Source organism: Giraffa tippelskirchi, chromosome 7, assembly GCF_054371585.1.
Source record: "Giraffa tippelskirchi isolate mGirTip1 chromosome 7, T2T-mGirTip1v1.2.pri, whole genome shotgun sequence".
NCBI lineage: Eukaryota > Metazoa > Chordata > Mammalia > Artiodactyla > Giraffidae > Giraffa > Giraffa tippelskirchi.
In genome coordinates this window covers 152,247,612-152,266,665 of record NC_137281.1, presented here as the reverse complement: position 1 = coordinate 152,266,665, position 19,054 = coordinate 152,247,612, and the positions used below count along the sequence as shown (strand labels likewise).

The window sequence follows — 19,054 nt, the reverse complement described above, 5'->3', positions numbered from 1 at the left end:
AAGTACTCTTAATACCCTACACCAAGCACATGATAATACAAGTAATTTCTTGTTACATGCATATTGAGGAAGAATATTGAAGTTGAAACAACAGGAGATACCAGTAAATCTTTATTGTCAGGAAGACTCAAGGGAACCTGTTGGCAACCACATTATCCAGAATGCAATATCATGATAGCAGGATGTCAGATACATAAGAAAGGACCTTTACCTTAGCTTGACTGAGGAATAGGCTTCTAAGTATTTTCAATAAGAGACTAGTATTCTCCTTTGTACACTTAATATTTTTAATGTTAAAATTGGTTTGTTTTGCTCATGGAGACAGTATTTTAATGTTTTAAAGTAAGAAATTTAAAAATAACTTTAAAGTAGTGTGTTGTATGGTAAGGCTTCCCTGATGGCTCAGATGGTAAAGCGTCTGCCTGCAATGCGGGAGAGCCTGGGTTCGATCCCTGGGTTGGGAACATCCCCTGGAAAAGGCAGTGGCAACCCACTCCAGTACTCTTGCCTGGAAAATCCCATGATGGAGGGGCCTGTTAGGCTATAGTCCACAGGGTCGCAAAGAGTCAGACACGATTGAGCGACTTCACTTTCACTGTGTGGTAAAAAGTTTTAAAGTTTACAGAGATCTAATTTTTATAATCAAATGAGTTTTAGAGATTGGAGGGTTGATTCTTGATGTTTTAGCCAACAGTGAAAGAATGGTGGTGTTCTAAAATGGGCTTGGGTGTAGTTTGAGGCAACTTGAACTTTAGGAGTTTATTTTTGAAGCCTAAATTTCAACAGTGAGTCAGTTTTAGCAGCAGTCATACGAAGAATTGATTGTGTTGCCAGTCAGATGAGAACTTTAATAATGAGGCAGAGTTCTCACATAAGTGTGGATAGATAAGGACTGGTGGCATCAGGTGTTGAGGCATCGGCCTTGTTTGTAGATAGTTTTACTTAATATTTGTGTCATGAGGAAAGTTCAGAGGCCTTTTTCGTTGTACTCAGGATACTCCTTTATGCAGGACTTAATATAAGGCCAGTAAATGAATTGTTTTTCAAGTTATACTTTGTGATTTTATTCAAGTAAAAATATTTACTACTGATTACTCAATATGACTTCAGTACTTAGTATATGGAATATTATTTGATGCGTATGATACTTTCTACATTTGCTTTTTGCAAATTGTCTTGCAGCAAACTGCAGTTTCTTTACTTGTCTGTGGAATTCTTTTTTCCTGGCTATTCATTGCTTGTTTATTTAATTCCATATCTTTCAGCTTATAGTTACTTGTTTCGTACTAGAAATAAATTTATATATCCATTTTTAGGATAATTAATACTTTTCTCTATAGGAAGTCAAAGAGAAAAGGAGACAGATCTTTTTATTCAAAAAATACTTAATAGTGTCTGTGATGTTCCAGGGCACTCACTGTTCTAGGAACTTGAGATAAGCCAGTGAACAAAACAAAACAGTTCCTGCCATTTGGAAGCTTACTCGAGTTGAGGGAGACAAAGGCTAAAACATAACAAAATGGTAAAACAAATTACAGTTACCTCAATACAACACTGGGGCTAATTGCATGTAACTTAGAGGCAGCCCTCTGTATCTGTGGTTTGTCTATATATGTATAGTCATCCAACCACAGTCCACTTAATTCTGTAGTATTTACTATTAAAAAATACCTGTGTATAAGTTGATCTGTGCATTTCCAAATCCATACTGTTAAAGGGGCAACTGTAATTAATATACTGTTAGAAGTTGATAATTCGTGTGGGTAATTATAGAGTGGGAAAGGAAACAGGGTCAAAGGCTTGATGAAAGTTAGCTTTGTCATTATTTGGTGGCATAACCTCCCTACTTTGTGTGAGAAGCAGCAAGGAGGCCAGCATAGCTGGGCTTGGGACAGCAGTGTAGCAAGAGATTAAGTCAGAGGTAAGTGGGGCAGGCTGTGTGGTATAGGACTTCGTGAGGACATGGGCTCTCACTGAATGAATTGAGAAGCTGTTGGAAGGTTTCAAATATACAAAAGTGGTATCACTTACATTTTAATCCTAAAAAAAATTGCTTTCTGTGTTGAGAACAGTGTGTGGAAGAAACAAAGGTTGAAATGAGATTAATAGAGGGACATAATAGTAATCCACATGAGTGAAAATGGTGATTAAGGCTAGGATGATAGCATTGGAAGTGATGAGAGGCAGCTGGATCCTGGATGTTTTGAAGGGAAGAGTCAACAGGGTTTCCTGACTCTTGTATATGTGGTAAAAAATAAAAAAGGGAATCAAGAATAACTCCAGGATTTTTTTTTTTTTTTTAATGATGAGGAACTAGTTAGAAAAATGGAGATTCCATCAACTGAAATGGGAAAAGCTGCAGATGGAGCAAATTTAGGAGTGGAGAATGGCTGGTTTGGGACATGTTACGTTTTGTATCTGTTAAGACATTCAAATCATCCATCCTAAGGTGTTAAGTGTAATAATCTAAATAGTATAATTAGACCAGAGCTATAAGACTACTTGGGCTTCTCTGGTGGCTCAGTGGTAAAGAATCCACCTGCCAGTGCAGGAGACACAGGAGAGGTGGGTTCGATTCCTGGGTCACAAAGATCCCCTGGAAAAGGAAATGGCAACACACTCCAGTACTCTTGCCTGGAAAAACCTATGAACAGAGGAACCTGAGAGGCCTCAGTCTAGGGGAAGTCACAAAAGAGTCGGATACGATACAGTGACTAAATAACAACAAAATAAGACCACTTAATGTAAGAGGCCCTGTTCTGAATACTGTTTCACTTTATTGTACTCTATTTTGCTTTAATAAATGAGAAAAGATTGATATATGTTAAATTTATATATAGCTTAAGTTAGTGGTCTTAAGGAAGGTCATGAGAGTGGTTTTCAAATATATGAAGTATTCATTGTTTTTTAGGTTAACTTCCAGAAGGCAGAAGTAGGATCAATAAATAGAAGTTTGGGGTAAGCAGGTTTTAGTAAGGGATAAAGTATGAAAGACTTGCAAGGGGGCTGTCCCAGGAAGGGATAACTGAATTTGCAATTCTTCGTCTTCCACTTTTAATCACACTCAAGCAGACACTAAACAGTGATTTGCTAAGAATATGCATGCAGACTGTTTGCATGGGGATGTTAGACCATGGAGTTTTAGCAGTGAGATAAGAAAATACCTGTACATATTCTGCATTATTACAGAAAACAGCCTGATAAATAGAAAGCGTCTTGGACTGGGGCAAAAGAAATCATCTTTGTCACTTAATTGTGATATGTCATTGATCATCTCATTGAACTTCTCCAAGCTGTAATTTTCTCCTTTGAAAATGAAAGCCTAAAATGGGAGTGATGCTTGTGACTGAAGGGAAGGGAGAGAGTGAAGACCTGGAAATTAGTTAAAAAGTATTTTAATAAGTCGTATGACAAGAGGCTATTGATGTGGTAACTAGAAGATTATTGGTGGCCTTTTAGAAAACAGTTGCCAGGTGTCCTGAAGACAAGTAAAGTGGAATTAGAGATAAAATAATGATTAGAGAAATACTAATATTAGTATGAATTCTAATACTGTGGGGCCACAGTATTAAAAAAGTCAGCAATGTGTAAGTTGTTAGCGTATGTGAGGAAGAAGAGAGTAGTTGTAAACCTGATGCCAATAATTAGGAAAAAATGTCCTGGTGGTCAGTAGATAGGGAGAATGAAGAAAAGCCTATGGTTAATTAAATTGTATAGACATAAAAGGAGTTACAGAGAAAAGGCAAAAAATAAAAAGTGTTCTGGAAGCATCAGGGAGAACAAAGGGTATTCCTGTTGTAAATATTTGCCTGTAAAGAATTGTATAGGAAATGACACATATATGCAGACCTGGTAGAGATTAAAATAATTTGCAAAGAAACATTATTAACTACTTTAATGAACACAAATACTAAGAGCTATAAAATAAATATTATTAATTATAGATTTTTGAAAAATTCACCTAGTTAATTGGGGTTTTTTTTGAGAGATAGAGGGTGTCAAACTATTAAAAGGCAATTTGACCACAGTTGTATGAAAATAGAAATCAGATGGAGATTAAATAATATGCTACTGAACTTCAAAATACCTTGAGACAAATGAAAATGGAAATACACCATACTAAACATATAGAATGCAGCAAAAGCAGTTCTAGGAAGGAAGTACATAGAAATGCCTACATAAGAAACAAGGAAAAATCTCAAATAAACAATCTTAACTTTACACCTAAAGGAACAGGAAGAAGCCCAAAGTTAATGGAAGACAGGAAATAACAAAGATCAGAGAGGGAATAAATGGAGACTAAAAAAATAGTAGAAAAAAAGATCAGTGAAACTAAGAGCTGATTATTTGAAGAGATAAACAAATTTGACAAACCTTTAGTGAGACTCAAAAAGAGAAAAGAGAGGATTCAAATAAAATCAAATGAAAGAGATGTTGACAACTGATAATAGAAATACAAAGGATCATATGAGACCACTGTGAATAATTATACTTTAACAAGTTGGACCATACAGAAGAAGTGGATACATTCCTAGAAACATAAAACCTCCCAAGACTGAATCATGAAGAAATTAAAAATCGGAACATACTGATTACTAGTAAGGAGATTGAATCAATAATCAAAAACTTCCCAATAAACAAAAGTCTAGGACCAGATGGTTTCACTGGTACATTCTACCAAACATTTAAGAAGAATTAATACCAATGCTTCTCAAACGCTTTGAAAAAAATAGAAGACGAAACATTTTTAAACTCATTTTACAAAACTAGCATTACCTTGATACCAAAACCAGACTAGGGTGCCACAAGAAAAGAAAATTAGAGGCTGGTATCATCCTGATGAACATAGATGCAGAACTGCTCAACAAAATATTAGCAAACTGAATTCGGCAATTTATTTAAAAAGATCATATACCATTATCAAGTGGGATTTATTCCAGGGATGCAAGGAGGGCTCAACATCTGCAAATCAGTGTGATACACCATGTTGATAACATGAAGGACAAAAATCATGGGGTGGTCTCAGTAGATGCCGAAAAAGCATTTGACACAATGTAACATAAAAAGTCTCGACAAAATTGTTGTGGAGGTAATGTACCTCACCTTAATAAAGGTCATATATGACAAACCCACAGGTAACATACTCTGAAAAGCTCAGAGCTTTTAAGATTAGAAATGAGACAAGCATGTTCACTCTTAGCATTTTTATTCAGCGTGGTATGGAAAGTCCTGGTCAGACCTATTAGGCAAGAAGAGGAAATAAAACACAAACAAATGAAGAAAGGAAGGAGTGAAACTCAATATTTTCAGGTACTTTGATATCACAAAGAAAATGCTAAAGACTCCACCAACGAACTGTCAGAACTATAAATGAATTCAGTACAATTGCAGGATACAGAAATATGTTGGGTTTCTATGTACTAATAATGAACTATCAAAAAGAGAAAATAAAACAGTCCCATTAACAGCTGCAGCAGAAAGAAAATCTAAACAAAAAACCCTGAATTTATAGATACAGAGAACAGATCTCCAAAGATAGGGTTTGGAGGTAGGTGAAATGGGCGAAGGTGGTCAAAGTCACAAACTTCAACTTATAAGTATTCGCAGATATAATGTACAGCGTGATGACTACAGTTGATGACACTGTGTGTTTGAAAGTTAACAAAGAGCTTAAACATTATCATCACAGGAAAAAAAATTGTAACTATGCAAGGTGATGGACGTTAATGGGCTTACTGTGGAGATCATTTTGCAGTATACACAGAGATCCAGTCATTACTTTGTACTTCTGAAACCGCTATGTTACATGTCAATTATATCTCAAAAAAGAAAACAGTTTGCAATTGCAGTAATATACATATTTAGTGTGTGAATGGGTTTTGTTGTTGTTTGTTTCCTCTTTTTATTTTATCTCATGCATTTTTTACTTATTTATTTAGATACACAGAAGTAAAAACAAATGGAAATTTCATCTCAAGGATGGCATTATGAATCTTAATGGAAGAGATTATATATTTTCCAAAGCCATTGGAGATGCAGAATGGTGAAAAGAGTTGGTTCTTTTTCTTTTATAAATAAAACAAAAGAAACTTAAAAAAAATATTTAAAGTGGACAGTTTGAAACTTGGGACATATACCAACCAAAACTTAACTTCTGCATGTCAGAAAAATGCAGTAGAAGCAGAGCTACTGGAACAAAGAGACCTTGACAACACAGACACTACTTCTAACTGGCAAGCCATGGAACTGTAGCACCTGGGGTTGTTGGGGTGGGGAGGGTGGGGATTTGTGTAAGAAAGCCAGAATTGTCAATTTTAAATACAGGTACCTGCCACTGCTAATTAGCATGTAAAGCTTTGTTTATATTCCTTCCTCCAACTTGAGTTCAGCCAGAAGATAACTTGTTGGAATGAACTGAAGAAACTTCCCTTTTGATAGATTGAACTGAAACTGCTTATTGTACGTGGTTATATTTGGTAAATACTGCGTGTTGAGCTTTTTACAAAAGGGTAAGAATTATGGTGTTGAATTTTAATTCACTTGTATAAGGAAACAGTTTAGAACTCTTATAGGTCTTAAATATTTTTACTTGCTGTTCTCCCTCAGTAATATATACCTCTTCCTTCCCTGCTTGATGAAACATCTATTTACAAGTTAAAGGAAGTGTATAATCAGTAATTACAGTTTGGAGACAAAATTTACCTAAGAGTGAATGTTTATTTTAATTAGGTTTTCAGACTCATTATAAATATAAAGACTTGGGTCTTGTCTGAGTTGAGCAGAATTAAAATGACAACTTCGTTTTCCTAACAGAAAAATTGTATTTGTTTCTTTTAGTCCCACACCTTAAAAAGAAACCCCACGTGGCTCCTCAGGAATGCAGTTTTGTTGCACAAAGGTACCAACTAGCTGGAATTACATACATATGAGTAGATAGATTATTTACCTGTTGGGCTGAAGTGTATGCTTATGTATGTGTTTAGTCTTTAAGCTAAACAAACATTGAGATAACATTCTGTGCATTGAGTGATGCATTGGGCAGGTGGTGAGGACCTGGATTTTTATCAGACAATTTAGTAATTTTAAAAGTTTCTTGTGTTTACTGGTAAAGAATTTTAAAACTCTTATTCTAATTGAACACATTTTTTAAAATGCAACTTTGTAATTTGAGGGAGAAATTTGGGGGTTAGAGGAGGGTGGGCCACTAAATACATACTTACCTCTCTTTCATGCAGTGGCCCTTCCAGGCCACTGATAATACAGACGTGGGCTCCAGTTTGCACATCAGGAAGACAGCATAGAAATTTGACTTGTACATTAAAAACAATAGAAATGTAATATGTATATGAAGAATGCATAGCTCTGTATTCTGTAAGGGGCTCTAAAGAACAGTGTGGCAGTGCTGTATGTTCAGTGTGAACGAGTTGCTTGGGAGAACTGCAGGAACACGTGTCCTCACCTTTGTTCTTAACATCTAATTCTTTTCATGGTTTATTTTGACAAAATTCACATGTGTTTAACTTGTTGTATATTGATTTTTTTAAGTCTTCCACTTTTGTCTTCCTTTTATTTGCCTTTGTGTTTCCATAAGTAACAGAGAAACACTTTAAAGTACATTGCAGAGAAAAACTGTGAGCTGTTTTATATTGTTTTTTCTTTTTTTTTTAGCACAAATCTTTAAACTTCTTGAAAAGGCTAATTTTTTTTTTTTTCTTTTGCCTACTTCCTACCTGAAATACCACCTTGGTCCCTTTAACTTATGTTCTAAACTTTGGTATAAATTGTGGTTTCTAGCATGCTAGTAGTTAGATTTATTTCAACGCCATATCTGGTGATATGGTTTTAATTTTAACTATATTAATTTAGTTTCTTGGAGGTTTATTTGTTTACCCCACTATGCTCAAAGCACACGCAGGTTTTTTGTTTTGCTTTGTTTTTGTTGAGCCTGGGAGGAGAGGGGAAGGGAGTAAAATCACAGAAGTCCTGTTGTTCATTTGTCCTTCAGTATAGTTGCTAGTAGGTTTATATTTACCTAGTGAAGAAGTCAATGACCTGAACTACCTATAAAAGTTTAGCATTGCTGCAGTGTTGATTGAAACCCTTTGGCTATCTAGTAGTTCTTATGCTACTGAACCTTGGATTACTATGTGATACTCAGCTTATATTTTGGGCTCTCTATGTAGACAAAAACATTGTATTCATAATAGAATTGTATACTAGTCTGTTTTTATAACATTGAAACATGAACAACCACTGCTTTCAGTATGACTTAGTAGGGTTGTTTTGAAGCAGGAAATAACCATTTATATTTGCACCTGTGTATATTGCATATCAGTTATGACATACTTGGCAAGTGCTTTTCTTTTACCTGTGAAAATTCTGAAAACTGGTCCAAACAACACTGCATACCAAATTGTGCTCTTATATATCACTGCATTGTGTTCCTTTTTAGTCAAATAGCATGTTTTAGTTTTATTATAGTGGCTTGCTGTAAGAATGCCACTTGCTTATCTTTTATTGTACTTGAATTCTTAATCATGCTTTTAACATTTTATTTAACATCATTTCATTAGGTTCCATTAAAAATGTCATTCCTTTGAAAATGCAAGGATTCCCACTTTCAAAATTTTGAAGTGAAGATAACATTTATTCAAAGAAGGAAAATAGTTCAGACTTGGTATTATGAAATAAGTGGAAGTTTCAGAAAAGGATTTGTTTAGATTTGCACAGATGATGATGGCACCTTTTATTAAAAAACAATCAACAGTGCTAAGGAAAATTTACACAAAAGTACTAGGTTTAAGTGTGGAAATGTGTGCCCTTCAGTGTATGTACTCTTTTTTTTTGGTGGTCATTTGGATAATCAGACCATTTGAATAGCTGAGGGCACATTTAAATTCTGTGGAGCGCCACATTTGGCTAAAACAACTCTATTGTGCAATTAGTTTCTAGACTAAACTGTCTGTTATATGAGGGGTATCTTTATATTGGGCTTTTATATTTTTTTAAATGTTCACATTTCTTTCTATTAATTAAATGCCATCATAGCACCACATTTATATTGTTGCCTCTCTTAAAATCAGAGCCACCTTGATGATGATCTTCTTAGCATGCATCAAGATTTGAGCAGTGTGTATAGTGATTAAAATGTGTTCTTGAAGAGCATAGTCTAATAGACTCTGGTTAGACTGCAAGAACATAAAAGTATAATAGCTTTTGTATAAAGATTTTCTTTTGCTATATGAAAATCAAGGATTTGGTTTGCTTACTTTTTTTCTGGCTTTTATGGAAGAATAAAAAGTGTTATCTCCTTCTAAGAGTAATTTTTGATTATCTTATAGCAATAATGTCACCATTCTTTTCAGAAATAAATACACCTTGTATAGGAAATCAGACATAATTTTCTTGGGAGCTCCCTTTATATCTTAGCTTTTTCTTCCTCTTAAGAAAATTCCTATATTTTCAGATTATTTCATCTTGAACTTTCTTGAGCTTTTGTGCAATGTAATATTTTATTGATCCATCTTTGTACATTTTCATTTTATTTCATACGTCTGTTGCCCACGTATCTGTCTGAATCAGCTCTTTCAGATTTTTAATTCATTGGTTAAAAAATAGTTGCTTTATATATTTCCTCATGAGTTTATGCTAAATAGTTTTGCATTTTAATCTATTATGCCATGGAAATTATTCTGAAGTTTGTATTCCCTTTTTAAGCCTGCCTTAGTCTATTTTTTGTCATTTTTTATGGTTTAAGGAAGAATACAGAACTTGATATTTTTATTTTGAGGAACAAGAAAAATTGTTTTTTCTTTTAAGAGAAGAACTACACTGAGTTATTAACTACTATTTCAAGTCAAGTTTCCTTAAATCATCCGGTATGCTTCAGGGCTACAATTTGCGGGGAGGGACTAATTCTTTTTGCTGTTCTGAGCTACTATTGTCAACTGCTGTTGTACATACTGTTATGTGTAAGGGCGTAAATATATTTATTATGTTTGTAAAATTCATTCTGTACAATTGCAGATCAAGGTTGCTCTTCTGTGATATATGGGATATTATGTTTTAAAGACCATCTTGGAATACAATTAGAAAACTTAGTATTTTGATGTACTAAGACCTATTTTAAGTTTAATATTTTACCTTTGCAAAAACTTTAATTAAAGATGTTATTTAAAAAAAGTAATGCTGCTTGCTTTGCTTACTAGTTGATAAAATTATTATATAGATAACTGAATAAAACTATACAGTTGAGAAAGGAAAATGCTTTACATTGTTAATAAGTTTCATTATCAAAAAGAGGTATCATTAAATTCTATACCTTTAAGTGGGGTGGGATGTCAGTCTGAATATTAAACTGTGTTATAAATTCTTAGTACCTTTTAAAAAAAGAATAGTTGTAATTTCTAGGCACGCAGGAATTTAAATTGGGTTAAAGTCACACCAACAAAGTGTAACTAAAAATTGATATAATTAACATATTGTATTAAGTGAGTATTTCTACTACAAAGAATAGATTGCTTAGGATAAAATTATTTGAGAACATACTTGTTTTTTAATTTCACTGTTTAGTTATATATTTTTCTTTTAGTTCAGAGTTTGTAAATAGTTGCATAAAAAGAGAATCAGATCATTAAGGCCTGTACTACATATTGAATATATTTTGTGTTATTTTAGAAGGTATTAAATAATTAGCAAGTATTTTTATTTATAGTTATTTCAAATGAATCATTAAGAAGCTTTCTTTTTTGTAATTTTTTTATCCTGTTACTACTTTATCTAGGAAACTTGCAAATTTTAACCATTAAAACAATCATAATAAAGATACTTTATCTGTTGCAGCCAATCTTGTATTTTTGCAGTTTAATTCAGGCTCCTACATTGATGACCTTAACCTTTTTGGCCTTAGTTTCTCCATATATAAAATGACAGCAGTGTGGTTTTGAGAATTAAGTGAGATAATATACATTAAGATCCTAAAATGGTGCATTTTGTACCATAGTAAGCACTCAGATATCCCAGTTATTAACTTCATAATACCTATGGAGCTGAAAAATATTTTTAAATGTCAAAAACAGCAAAAGAGAATATGGTCTGAATTGAGAGGTGGTAAAAGATTTGGATACAGCAGAACAAATTAAGCCTGGGAGGTTTGAGTTAGTGGAGCCGTGCGTCTGTAGCAGAAAGGGCCTGAGGGGAGAAAAGTGAACGATGGGGTGTGGAGAAGAGTAATGAAACATACCAGGAAGTCTGTAAGCTTTTCTTTCCCCCTAAACATTTCTTGAATTATATGTCTAAAATAGGTTGGATTTTTCCCAAAGCTAAAACTGTAGTAATGTTATAACATTTTAAAAATTACGTAATTTTCCTAAATAGCAGTGGGTTCTGCTCATTTCATTTATGGAGAAAATAATGAAACACTGTTCATGAAAGACATTGAAAGTATGATTACATCACTCTGACATGAACCTCTCTCCCAGTGCTTGTTGGCAGTCCTGTTTATGGAGGCAAATAGCCTTTGTGTCACTGCTCCTACTTCCCAGCCAAAGAGGAAGATGCAATGTAAGTAACTGGTTACTTCTGTTTCTGTCTGAAATATAAATTTCCTGAGTCTGAAAGGGAATCAAGCACAGAGCATGTCATTCAACTCGGTGATCTTCCATAGGCATGGAATTGTGATCAGTATTACTGGATAAGCCGCAGATGAATAAGATAGTTGCTGTCTTGAGGTTGGAATGTCTGGGTTCTAATCCCAGTGTGGATTGGATTGACTGCAGTGAGTTTGGGCATATTACCAAACTATACTACAAACCTACTACATAGGTTTGTTGTGACATGATAATGACAGATGACATGATACATACGTTGCATTTATTACAGTCCTTGACACACATGTATATACCCATATGTCTTAGTAAGGCATAATGGTCACGGAGAAGATCTTAAACTGGCCAGGTTACTTATGTGAGTTCTTCTTACCTTCCTATTAGAAACAGGTTTACCATCTGTGATGAGACTTCATCAGATTAAAGTGAGAGATCTGAGAACTTAATATTAGCAATTATTGAGAGTATTGAACTTGCCAATGGAAATAGTTCTAGAAACTTGTAGTTGTGCTCCTCACATTGGAAATGAATTTTGTGTTCTTGAACCAAGAATGGCCTGGATCTTAACTTCGAACTTCAACTTTCTGAAAGTTGTTGTGTTGATACGATACCAGTTTGAGCACTTCTTGAAATAGCCTACTTTCTCAAACACAATGTGACAGAAGCAGAATTCATTCTAGTTTCTATTTCCCCACTCCCAAATACACAATCTGAATTCGTGACTGTTTTCCCAGTCACTTTTTTTAAGCAATAAAAACAATTTATTGGAATGACTAGGTTTGCAAAAACGGGCCCTTAAAAATAGCACATGTGCCTACATACTAGTTTTCTCTTGTTAGCCAAAATTATAAATTATCCCTCAGAGAAGTGCAAGTTACCAAATAATCAAGTTTTCACTCTCTTTACAGTGGACCAACAAATTATTAATTGGAAAACGGTTCACCAGAAATGGCCTTGATATTGTAGCTTTAAAGACTTAATAGGTAACCTTGCTGTCAACTGTATCTTCTTGGCTGTCAGCTGTTTTAAATCAATCCGATCATTACTAGGTGTCTCTAGCCTTCTTCCTTTTCCTCAGCACGTTTACTGGATTTGATAGCTGCTTTTGGTTTTGTTTTTTTTTTTCCCCCAGCCATCACTGGGATTTGAAGCTCAATATCATCTAACCTAGTCTTAACGAATATCGGAGAAGGCAATGGCACCCCACTCCAGTACTCTTGCCTGGAAAATCACATGGATGGAGGAGCCTGGTAGGCTACCGTCCATGGGGTCGCTAAGAGTCAGACACGACTGAGCGACTTCACTTTCACTTTTCACAATGGCAACCCACTCCAGTGTTCTTTAGCTCCACAGTTTTGCTCAAAACAAAATCCACAAGTTGTTCCTTATTCCCGTCCTTTTTCTCTTTTCATTGGTACCAGCTGTAAGTCACCCCTAAACCAGACCAGCATCAACCAGTCTGACAAATGTTATACTTGCCCTTCCTACAAAGGGAGAACCTGGGGCAAGCTTTCCTTAATCGGATTTCAGCTGTGTCTGTCAGAGTCCCTGGCCTGCCTCTCTGTGACAGGATGTGGGCCCCTTCCTGTTCTTTCCCTGCTGACCCTGACTTACCGATTTGTCTCACTAAAGCCCATTTCTTACCCCACATTCATGCATAGGTGAAACTCCATATGGGGACCCACCTGGTCACACAAGCATACAAAGTTCAGTTCTTAAGCGAGGCATTTGCAGCTGATTTTTCTCTAGTCCTGCAACACTCTCCCGTCAGATCTTTATATTCTAATTGTCAAGAACATTCCTGTTGCTTCTATCATGCTCTGTCTTAACAGTGACATCTCTTGATTTGTCCTCCTTATTCCAGATTTGTTCTAACTCACTAAGACAGCCTGATATTTTTAATATATAATGGACTCTTAATGAGGAAGATAACTCCATCAGGGAAAATGCATATGTGTAACAAGTCAGTTCATCAAAGAAGAAAAGCAAATGGCATTTAATTGACTCTTAATAATTGAAGGAATACAAAATAAGACAGTAAGTCATTTGTCTGCTTATCCAGTGACCAGAAAACAACACTCTGTCATAGTCAGGGTGTGGATAAATGGACCTTATGATGGATTGCTTGTGGGAGTGCAAAGTGGTACCCACTTTCTGGTGGACAGAGGGAAGAAACACAAGTGCTTCGAGTCAAGACGGGGATGGTAACTGCTTAACAAAAGCTATCGAAGAGGCTCAAGTGCAGTGACTGTGGGGGAGGACAGGTCTTTGGGGGAGGGATAAGAAGATCCATATTTGGTATATTAACTGGCGCCTGTTAGACGTCCAGCTTGAAGTACCAAGAAGGCAAGATAAGGGGATGGAGCTCAGCAGGGATGTCTGGGCTGAAAAATATCTTTGGGATTTATTAGCATGTTAAGAGCATTTAAAGCCACAGAGACGATTCACCCAAGCAAGAATGGAAAAAGAGAGAGCCCATGACCAACCCTAAAGGCACTAGCAAGCTAAATATTGAGAAAAGAATTAGCTAACAGGAATGGCTTCATTATTTATAGAACCTAGTACAAAATGAGAAACTGAGGCCCATTGTTCAAAACATTAAAAATTTAAAGGTAGTGACTGTGGGACCCTTTGTGAGTACACTTGTCACATACCCTTAAGCTGGCCCTGGGAGTCAGTAAGGGAGCGTGAGGAAGCAAGGCTAGTGAAGAAGGAAGAAAGGGGAGAGATTGGTACCTTAAAGTCAAAGAGCACAGTATTTTAATAAAGGTTGGGTCCTGGTTAGCTTGATGATTTAAAATTGTGGTGCTAGAGGACTCTTGAAAGTCCCTTGGACTGCAAGGACATCAAACCAGCCAATCCTAAAGGAAATCAACCCTGAATATTCATTGGAAGGACTGTTGCTGAAGCTGAAGCTCCAATATTTTGGCCACCTAATGCAAAGAACTGACTCATTGGAAAAGACTCTGATGCTGGAAAGATTGAAGGTAAAAGAAGAGGGCAGCAGAGGATGAGGTGGTTCGACAGCATCACTGACTCAATGGACGTGAACCTGAGCTAACTCCGGTAGACAGTAGAGGAGTAAGGACCTGGCATACTGCTTTCCATAGGGTCACAAAGTGTCAGACACAACTTGGCAAACACAGCTTTTTGTTGTTCTACAACATAATTTAAGCCATTCTTTCTTGGCTATGGTCATTGATTCCGGGGTTCAGAATTCTTGCTTGAAATGCTCAGACTCTCCCTTCAGAGTTGAATGAGGAGGCATTAATTCAACAGCCATCCTGTGACCTTGAGAAGAACTAAGCTTAAGGTAAAGATGATATGGGGAGGCAGAGCAAAAGAAAGAAACTTATCTTTTATGACCTTGTAACTAACTAAGCCTTTTAATTGATAATTTATTCTGTTTATACCAACCATAAACACTGATTTTATATTTTCTGTTTACATTCTTTTCCTTTAATCCTCCTCACATCCCTGCCTTTGGTTGTATACAGTTTTCTGCATTTTACCCTGATGATTCATTGGCTTGCTTTAGGCGAGGTTGTCAGACTGAAACTTGGGCTTCTTGGTGGCTCAAATGGTAAAGAAACTGTTTGCAGTGCGGGAGACCGGGGTTCGATCCCTGGGTTGGGAAGATCCCCTGGAGAAGGAAGTGGCAACCCACTCCAGTATTATTGCCTGGAGAATCCCATGGACAGAGGAGCCTGGAGGGCTACAGTCCACAGGGTCACAGAGTCAGACATGACGGAGCAACTTTCACTTGTGAGAGAATTTCCCTGCAGACAAAGGAGCCTATAAGCATAGCTCCCAGGCAGTGGACAGCACTAAAGGGTGAGACAGCTCTGACTTTGGAACCAGACCTAGGGGGGAGTGCCACTTGTACCACTCTCTCTGAGACTCAGATCCCTCATCTATAAAATCTATAGTAAAACCATTATTATAATGGTTACCTTATACTCTTTTTGTAAGATGTAGTGTGATGTAAAGTGTAGAGTACATATTAGGTCTAATTTTTTTTTCTTTTTGGTCATGCACTGTGGCTTGCAGAATCTTAGTTCTTTGACCAGGGATCAAACCCAGGCCCTGGAAGTGAAAGCACCGAGTCCTAATAACCACTGGACTGCTAGGGAATTCCCTGAAAAATATTTCATTATATTAGCAAAAAGGCCTTAAGTTTCTTTTGTTTTGATCTCAATATTTCACAGTTGCGGCCTTTAAAAACCCAAAAAGTCATGCAAACTAACCAACATTGTGCAACTAGTAAAGGTATAGCCAGAAAGCCTCCTGTTGCCTAGGTGGAATCCTTGCAGGCAGGCAGTGATGGTCCATGGCGAAGTTCCCTTGAACTTACTTTAACAGTATGCAGTGGTGGCTTTTTAATGCACAGCTGCAACACAAGAATATCAATTCTCCTCCTCTTGCACTCGGCCTACTTTACGTATTTGTACTAACTTTTTTTTTGGCAATACATCTCTGATCCCATGTAACAGCCTGTCAGCTCCTATTGGTTTTAAGAACAGGTTCAAACTGATTTGTGAAAATGCACCATTCAATTTGAAGTCAAGTGGTTACCCTCCTAGCCCATTGTATTTTCTCTGAGGTTTGTCAGAGAGAAGGTATTGAAAGCCTTGTTGCCTTTTCAAAATAAAAGTCAGTTGTATTCTACAACATGTCAGACTGTGGGGTGGGAAGGAGATACCTGGAGACCACCAGAGTGTCTCTGTGGGCTTAAGCTTGTACCTTTGTGTGTGAAATTCTCCTGAGTGTAATTAGAGAAACAGGGTAGAGCTGGCTGTTTTGTTGTCGAGCTTGATTTAAAGGCATAATTTCTATTTCTCAATACTCATCCCTTTAGGAGAGGTCTAAAATATGAAAAAACTCAAAATCTGAAAATTTTACACATCCCAAGTTTCCCATAGGATAAGGGAAATTTGAGGGGTTATCTGGGTCATTTTTGTTTTCTTAGGCATAGACATTGGAGGCCATGACGACTAATAAAATAGTCACCATCTAAAAGTTGAGAAGAAATGGAGTACCCATCATGGTCAACAAAAGAGTCCGAAATGCAGTACTTGGATGCAATCTCAAAAACAACAGGATGATCTCTGTTCGTTTCCAAGGCAAACCATTCAATATCACAGTAATCCAAGTCTATGCCCCAACCAGTAATGCTGAAGAAGCTGAAGTTGAACAGTTCTGTGAAGACCTACAAAACCTTTTAGAACTAACACCCCAAAAATATGTCCTTTTCATTATAGGGGACTGGAATGCAAAAGTAGGAAGTCAAGAAACACCAGGAGTAGCAGGCAAATTTGGCCTTGGAGTACAGAATGAAGCAGGGCAAAGGCTAATAGAGTTTTGCCAAGAGAACACACTGGTCATAGCAAACACCCTCTTCCAACAACACAAGAGAAGACTCTACACGTGTACATCACCAGATGGTCAACACCGAAATCAGATTGCTTATATTGTTTGCAGCCAAAGATGGAGAAGCTCTCTACAGTCAGCAAAAACAAGACCGGGAGCAAACTGTGGCTCAGGTCATGAACTCCTTATTCCCAAATTCAGACTTAAATTGAAGAAAGTAGGGAAAACCACTAGTCCATTCAGGTATGACTTAGATCAAATCCCTTATGAGTATACAGTAGAAGTGACAAATAGATTTAAGGGACTAGATCTGATAGAGTGCCTGATGAACTATGGACAGAGGTTCGTGACATTGTACAGGAGACAGGGATCAAGACAATCCCCACGGAAAAGAAATGCAAAAAAGCAAAATGGCTGTCTGAGGAGGCCTTACAGATAGCTGGGAAGAGAAGAGAAGCGAAAAGCAAAGGAGTAAAGGAAAGATACTCCCATCTGAATGCAGAGTTCCAAAGAATAGCAAGGAGAGATAAGAAAGCCTTCCTCCACAATCAGTGCAAAGAAATAGAGGAAAACAACAGATTGGGAAACATTAGAGATCTCTTCAAAAAAATTAGAGATACCAAGGGAACATTTCATGCAAAGATGGGCTCGATAAAGGACAGAAATGGTATGGACCTAACTGAAGCAGAAGATATTAAGAAGAGATGGCAAGAATACACAGAAGAACTGTACAAAAAAGATCTTCACCACCCAGATGATCACGATGGTGTGATCACTCACCTAGAGCCAGACAGCCTGGAATGTGAAGTCAAGTGGGCCTTAGAAAGCATCACTACGAACAAAGCTGGTGGAGGTGATGGAATTCCAGTTGAGCTATTTCAAATCCTGAAAGATGATGCTGTGAAAGTGCTGCACTCGATACGCCAGCAAGTTTGGAAAACTCAGCAGTGGCCACAGGACTGGAAAACGTCAGTTTTCATCCCAATCCCAAAGAAAGGCAATGCCAAAGAATGCTCAAACTACCGCACAATTGCACTCATCTCACACACTAGTAAAGTAATGCTCAAGATTCTCCAAGCCAGGCTTCAGCAATACGTGAACCGTGAACTTCCAGATGTTCAAGCTGGTTTTAGAAAAGGCAGAGGAACCAGAGATCAAATTGCCAATACCCGCTGGATCATCCAAAAAGCGAGAGAGTTCCAGAAAAACATCTATTTCTGCTTGATTGACTATGCCAAAGCCTTTGACTGTGAGGATCACAATAAGCTGTGGAAAATTCTGAAAGGGATAGGAATACCAGACCATCTGACCTGTCTCTTGAGAAACCTGTATGCAGGTCAGGAAGCAACAGTTAGAACTGAACATGGAACAACAGACTGGTTCCAAATAGGAAAAGGAGTACATCGAGGCTGTATATTGTCACCCTGCTTATTTAACTTATATGCAGAGTACATCATGAGAAACGCTGGACTGGAGGAAGCACAAGCTGGAATCAAGATTGCCAGGAGAAATATCAATAACCTCAGATACGCAGATGACACCACCTTTATGGCAGGAAGTGAAGAAGAACTAAAGAGCCTCTTGATGAAAGTGAAAGAGGAGAGTGAAAAAGTTGGCTTAAAGCTCAACGTTCAGAAAACTAAGATTATGGCATCTGGTCCCATCACTTCATGGGAAATAGATGGGGAAACAGTGTCAGACTTTATTTTTTGGGGCTCCAAAATCACTGCTGATGGTGATTGCAGCCATGAAAATAGAAGACGCTTACTCCTTGGAAGGAAGGTGATGGCCAACGTAGATAGCATATTTAAAAACAGAGACATTACTTTGCTGACAAAAGTCCGTCCAGTCAAGGCTATGGTTTTTCCTGTGGTCATGTATGGATGTGAGCGTTGGACAATGAAGAAAGCTGAGCGCCGCAGAATTGATGCTTTTGAACTGTGGTGTTGGAGAAGACTCTTGAGAGTCCCTTGGACTGCAAGGAGATCCAATCAGTCCATCCTAAAGATCAGTCCTGGGTGTTCATTGGAAGGACTGGTGTTGAAGCTGAAACTCCAATACTTTGGCCACCTCACGTG

At 37.0% G+C, this 19,054-nt stretch overlaps 1 protein-coding gene across 14 annotated transcripts in view; it reads left to right on the top strand.

The window, feature by feature from the left end:
• GTF2A1 (general transcription factor IIA subunit 1) overlaps nucleotides 1-19,054 on the top strand; it is a 122,008-nt gene that overhangs the window by 29,703 nt on the left and 73,251 nt on the right. For 4 of the 14 annotated variants that reach the window (XM_081510630.1, XM_081510625.1, XM_081510632.1 and 1 more), the window contains exon 9: nucleotides 6,838-6,898. The exons of 4 other annotated variants lie outside the window; for them this stretch is intronic. In XM_081510630.1, coding sequence (XP_081366756.1) covers nucleotides 6,838-6,898 — 61 coding nt within the window. Of the gene's footprint in view, nucleotides 1-5,939; nucleotides 10,847-11,480; nucleotides 11,563-13,470; nucleotides 13,644-19,054 lie in introns of those variants that run through there. 6 more of the 14 variants (XM_081510633.1, XM_081510626.1, XM_081510634.1 and 3 more) reach the window with 2 other exon arrangements.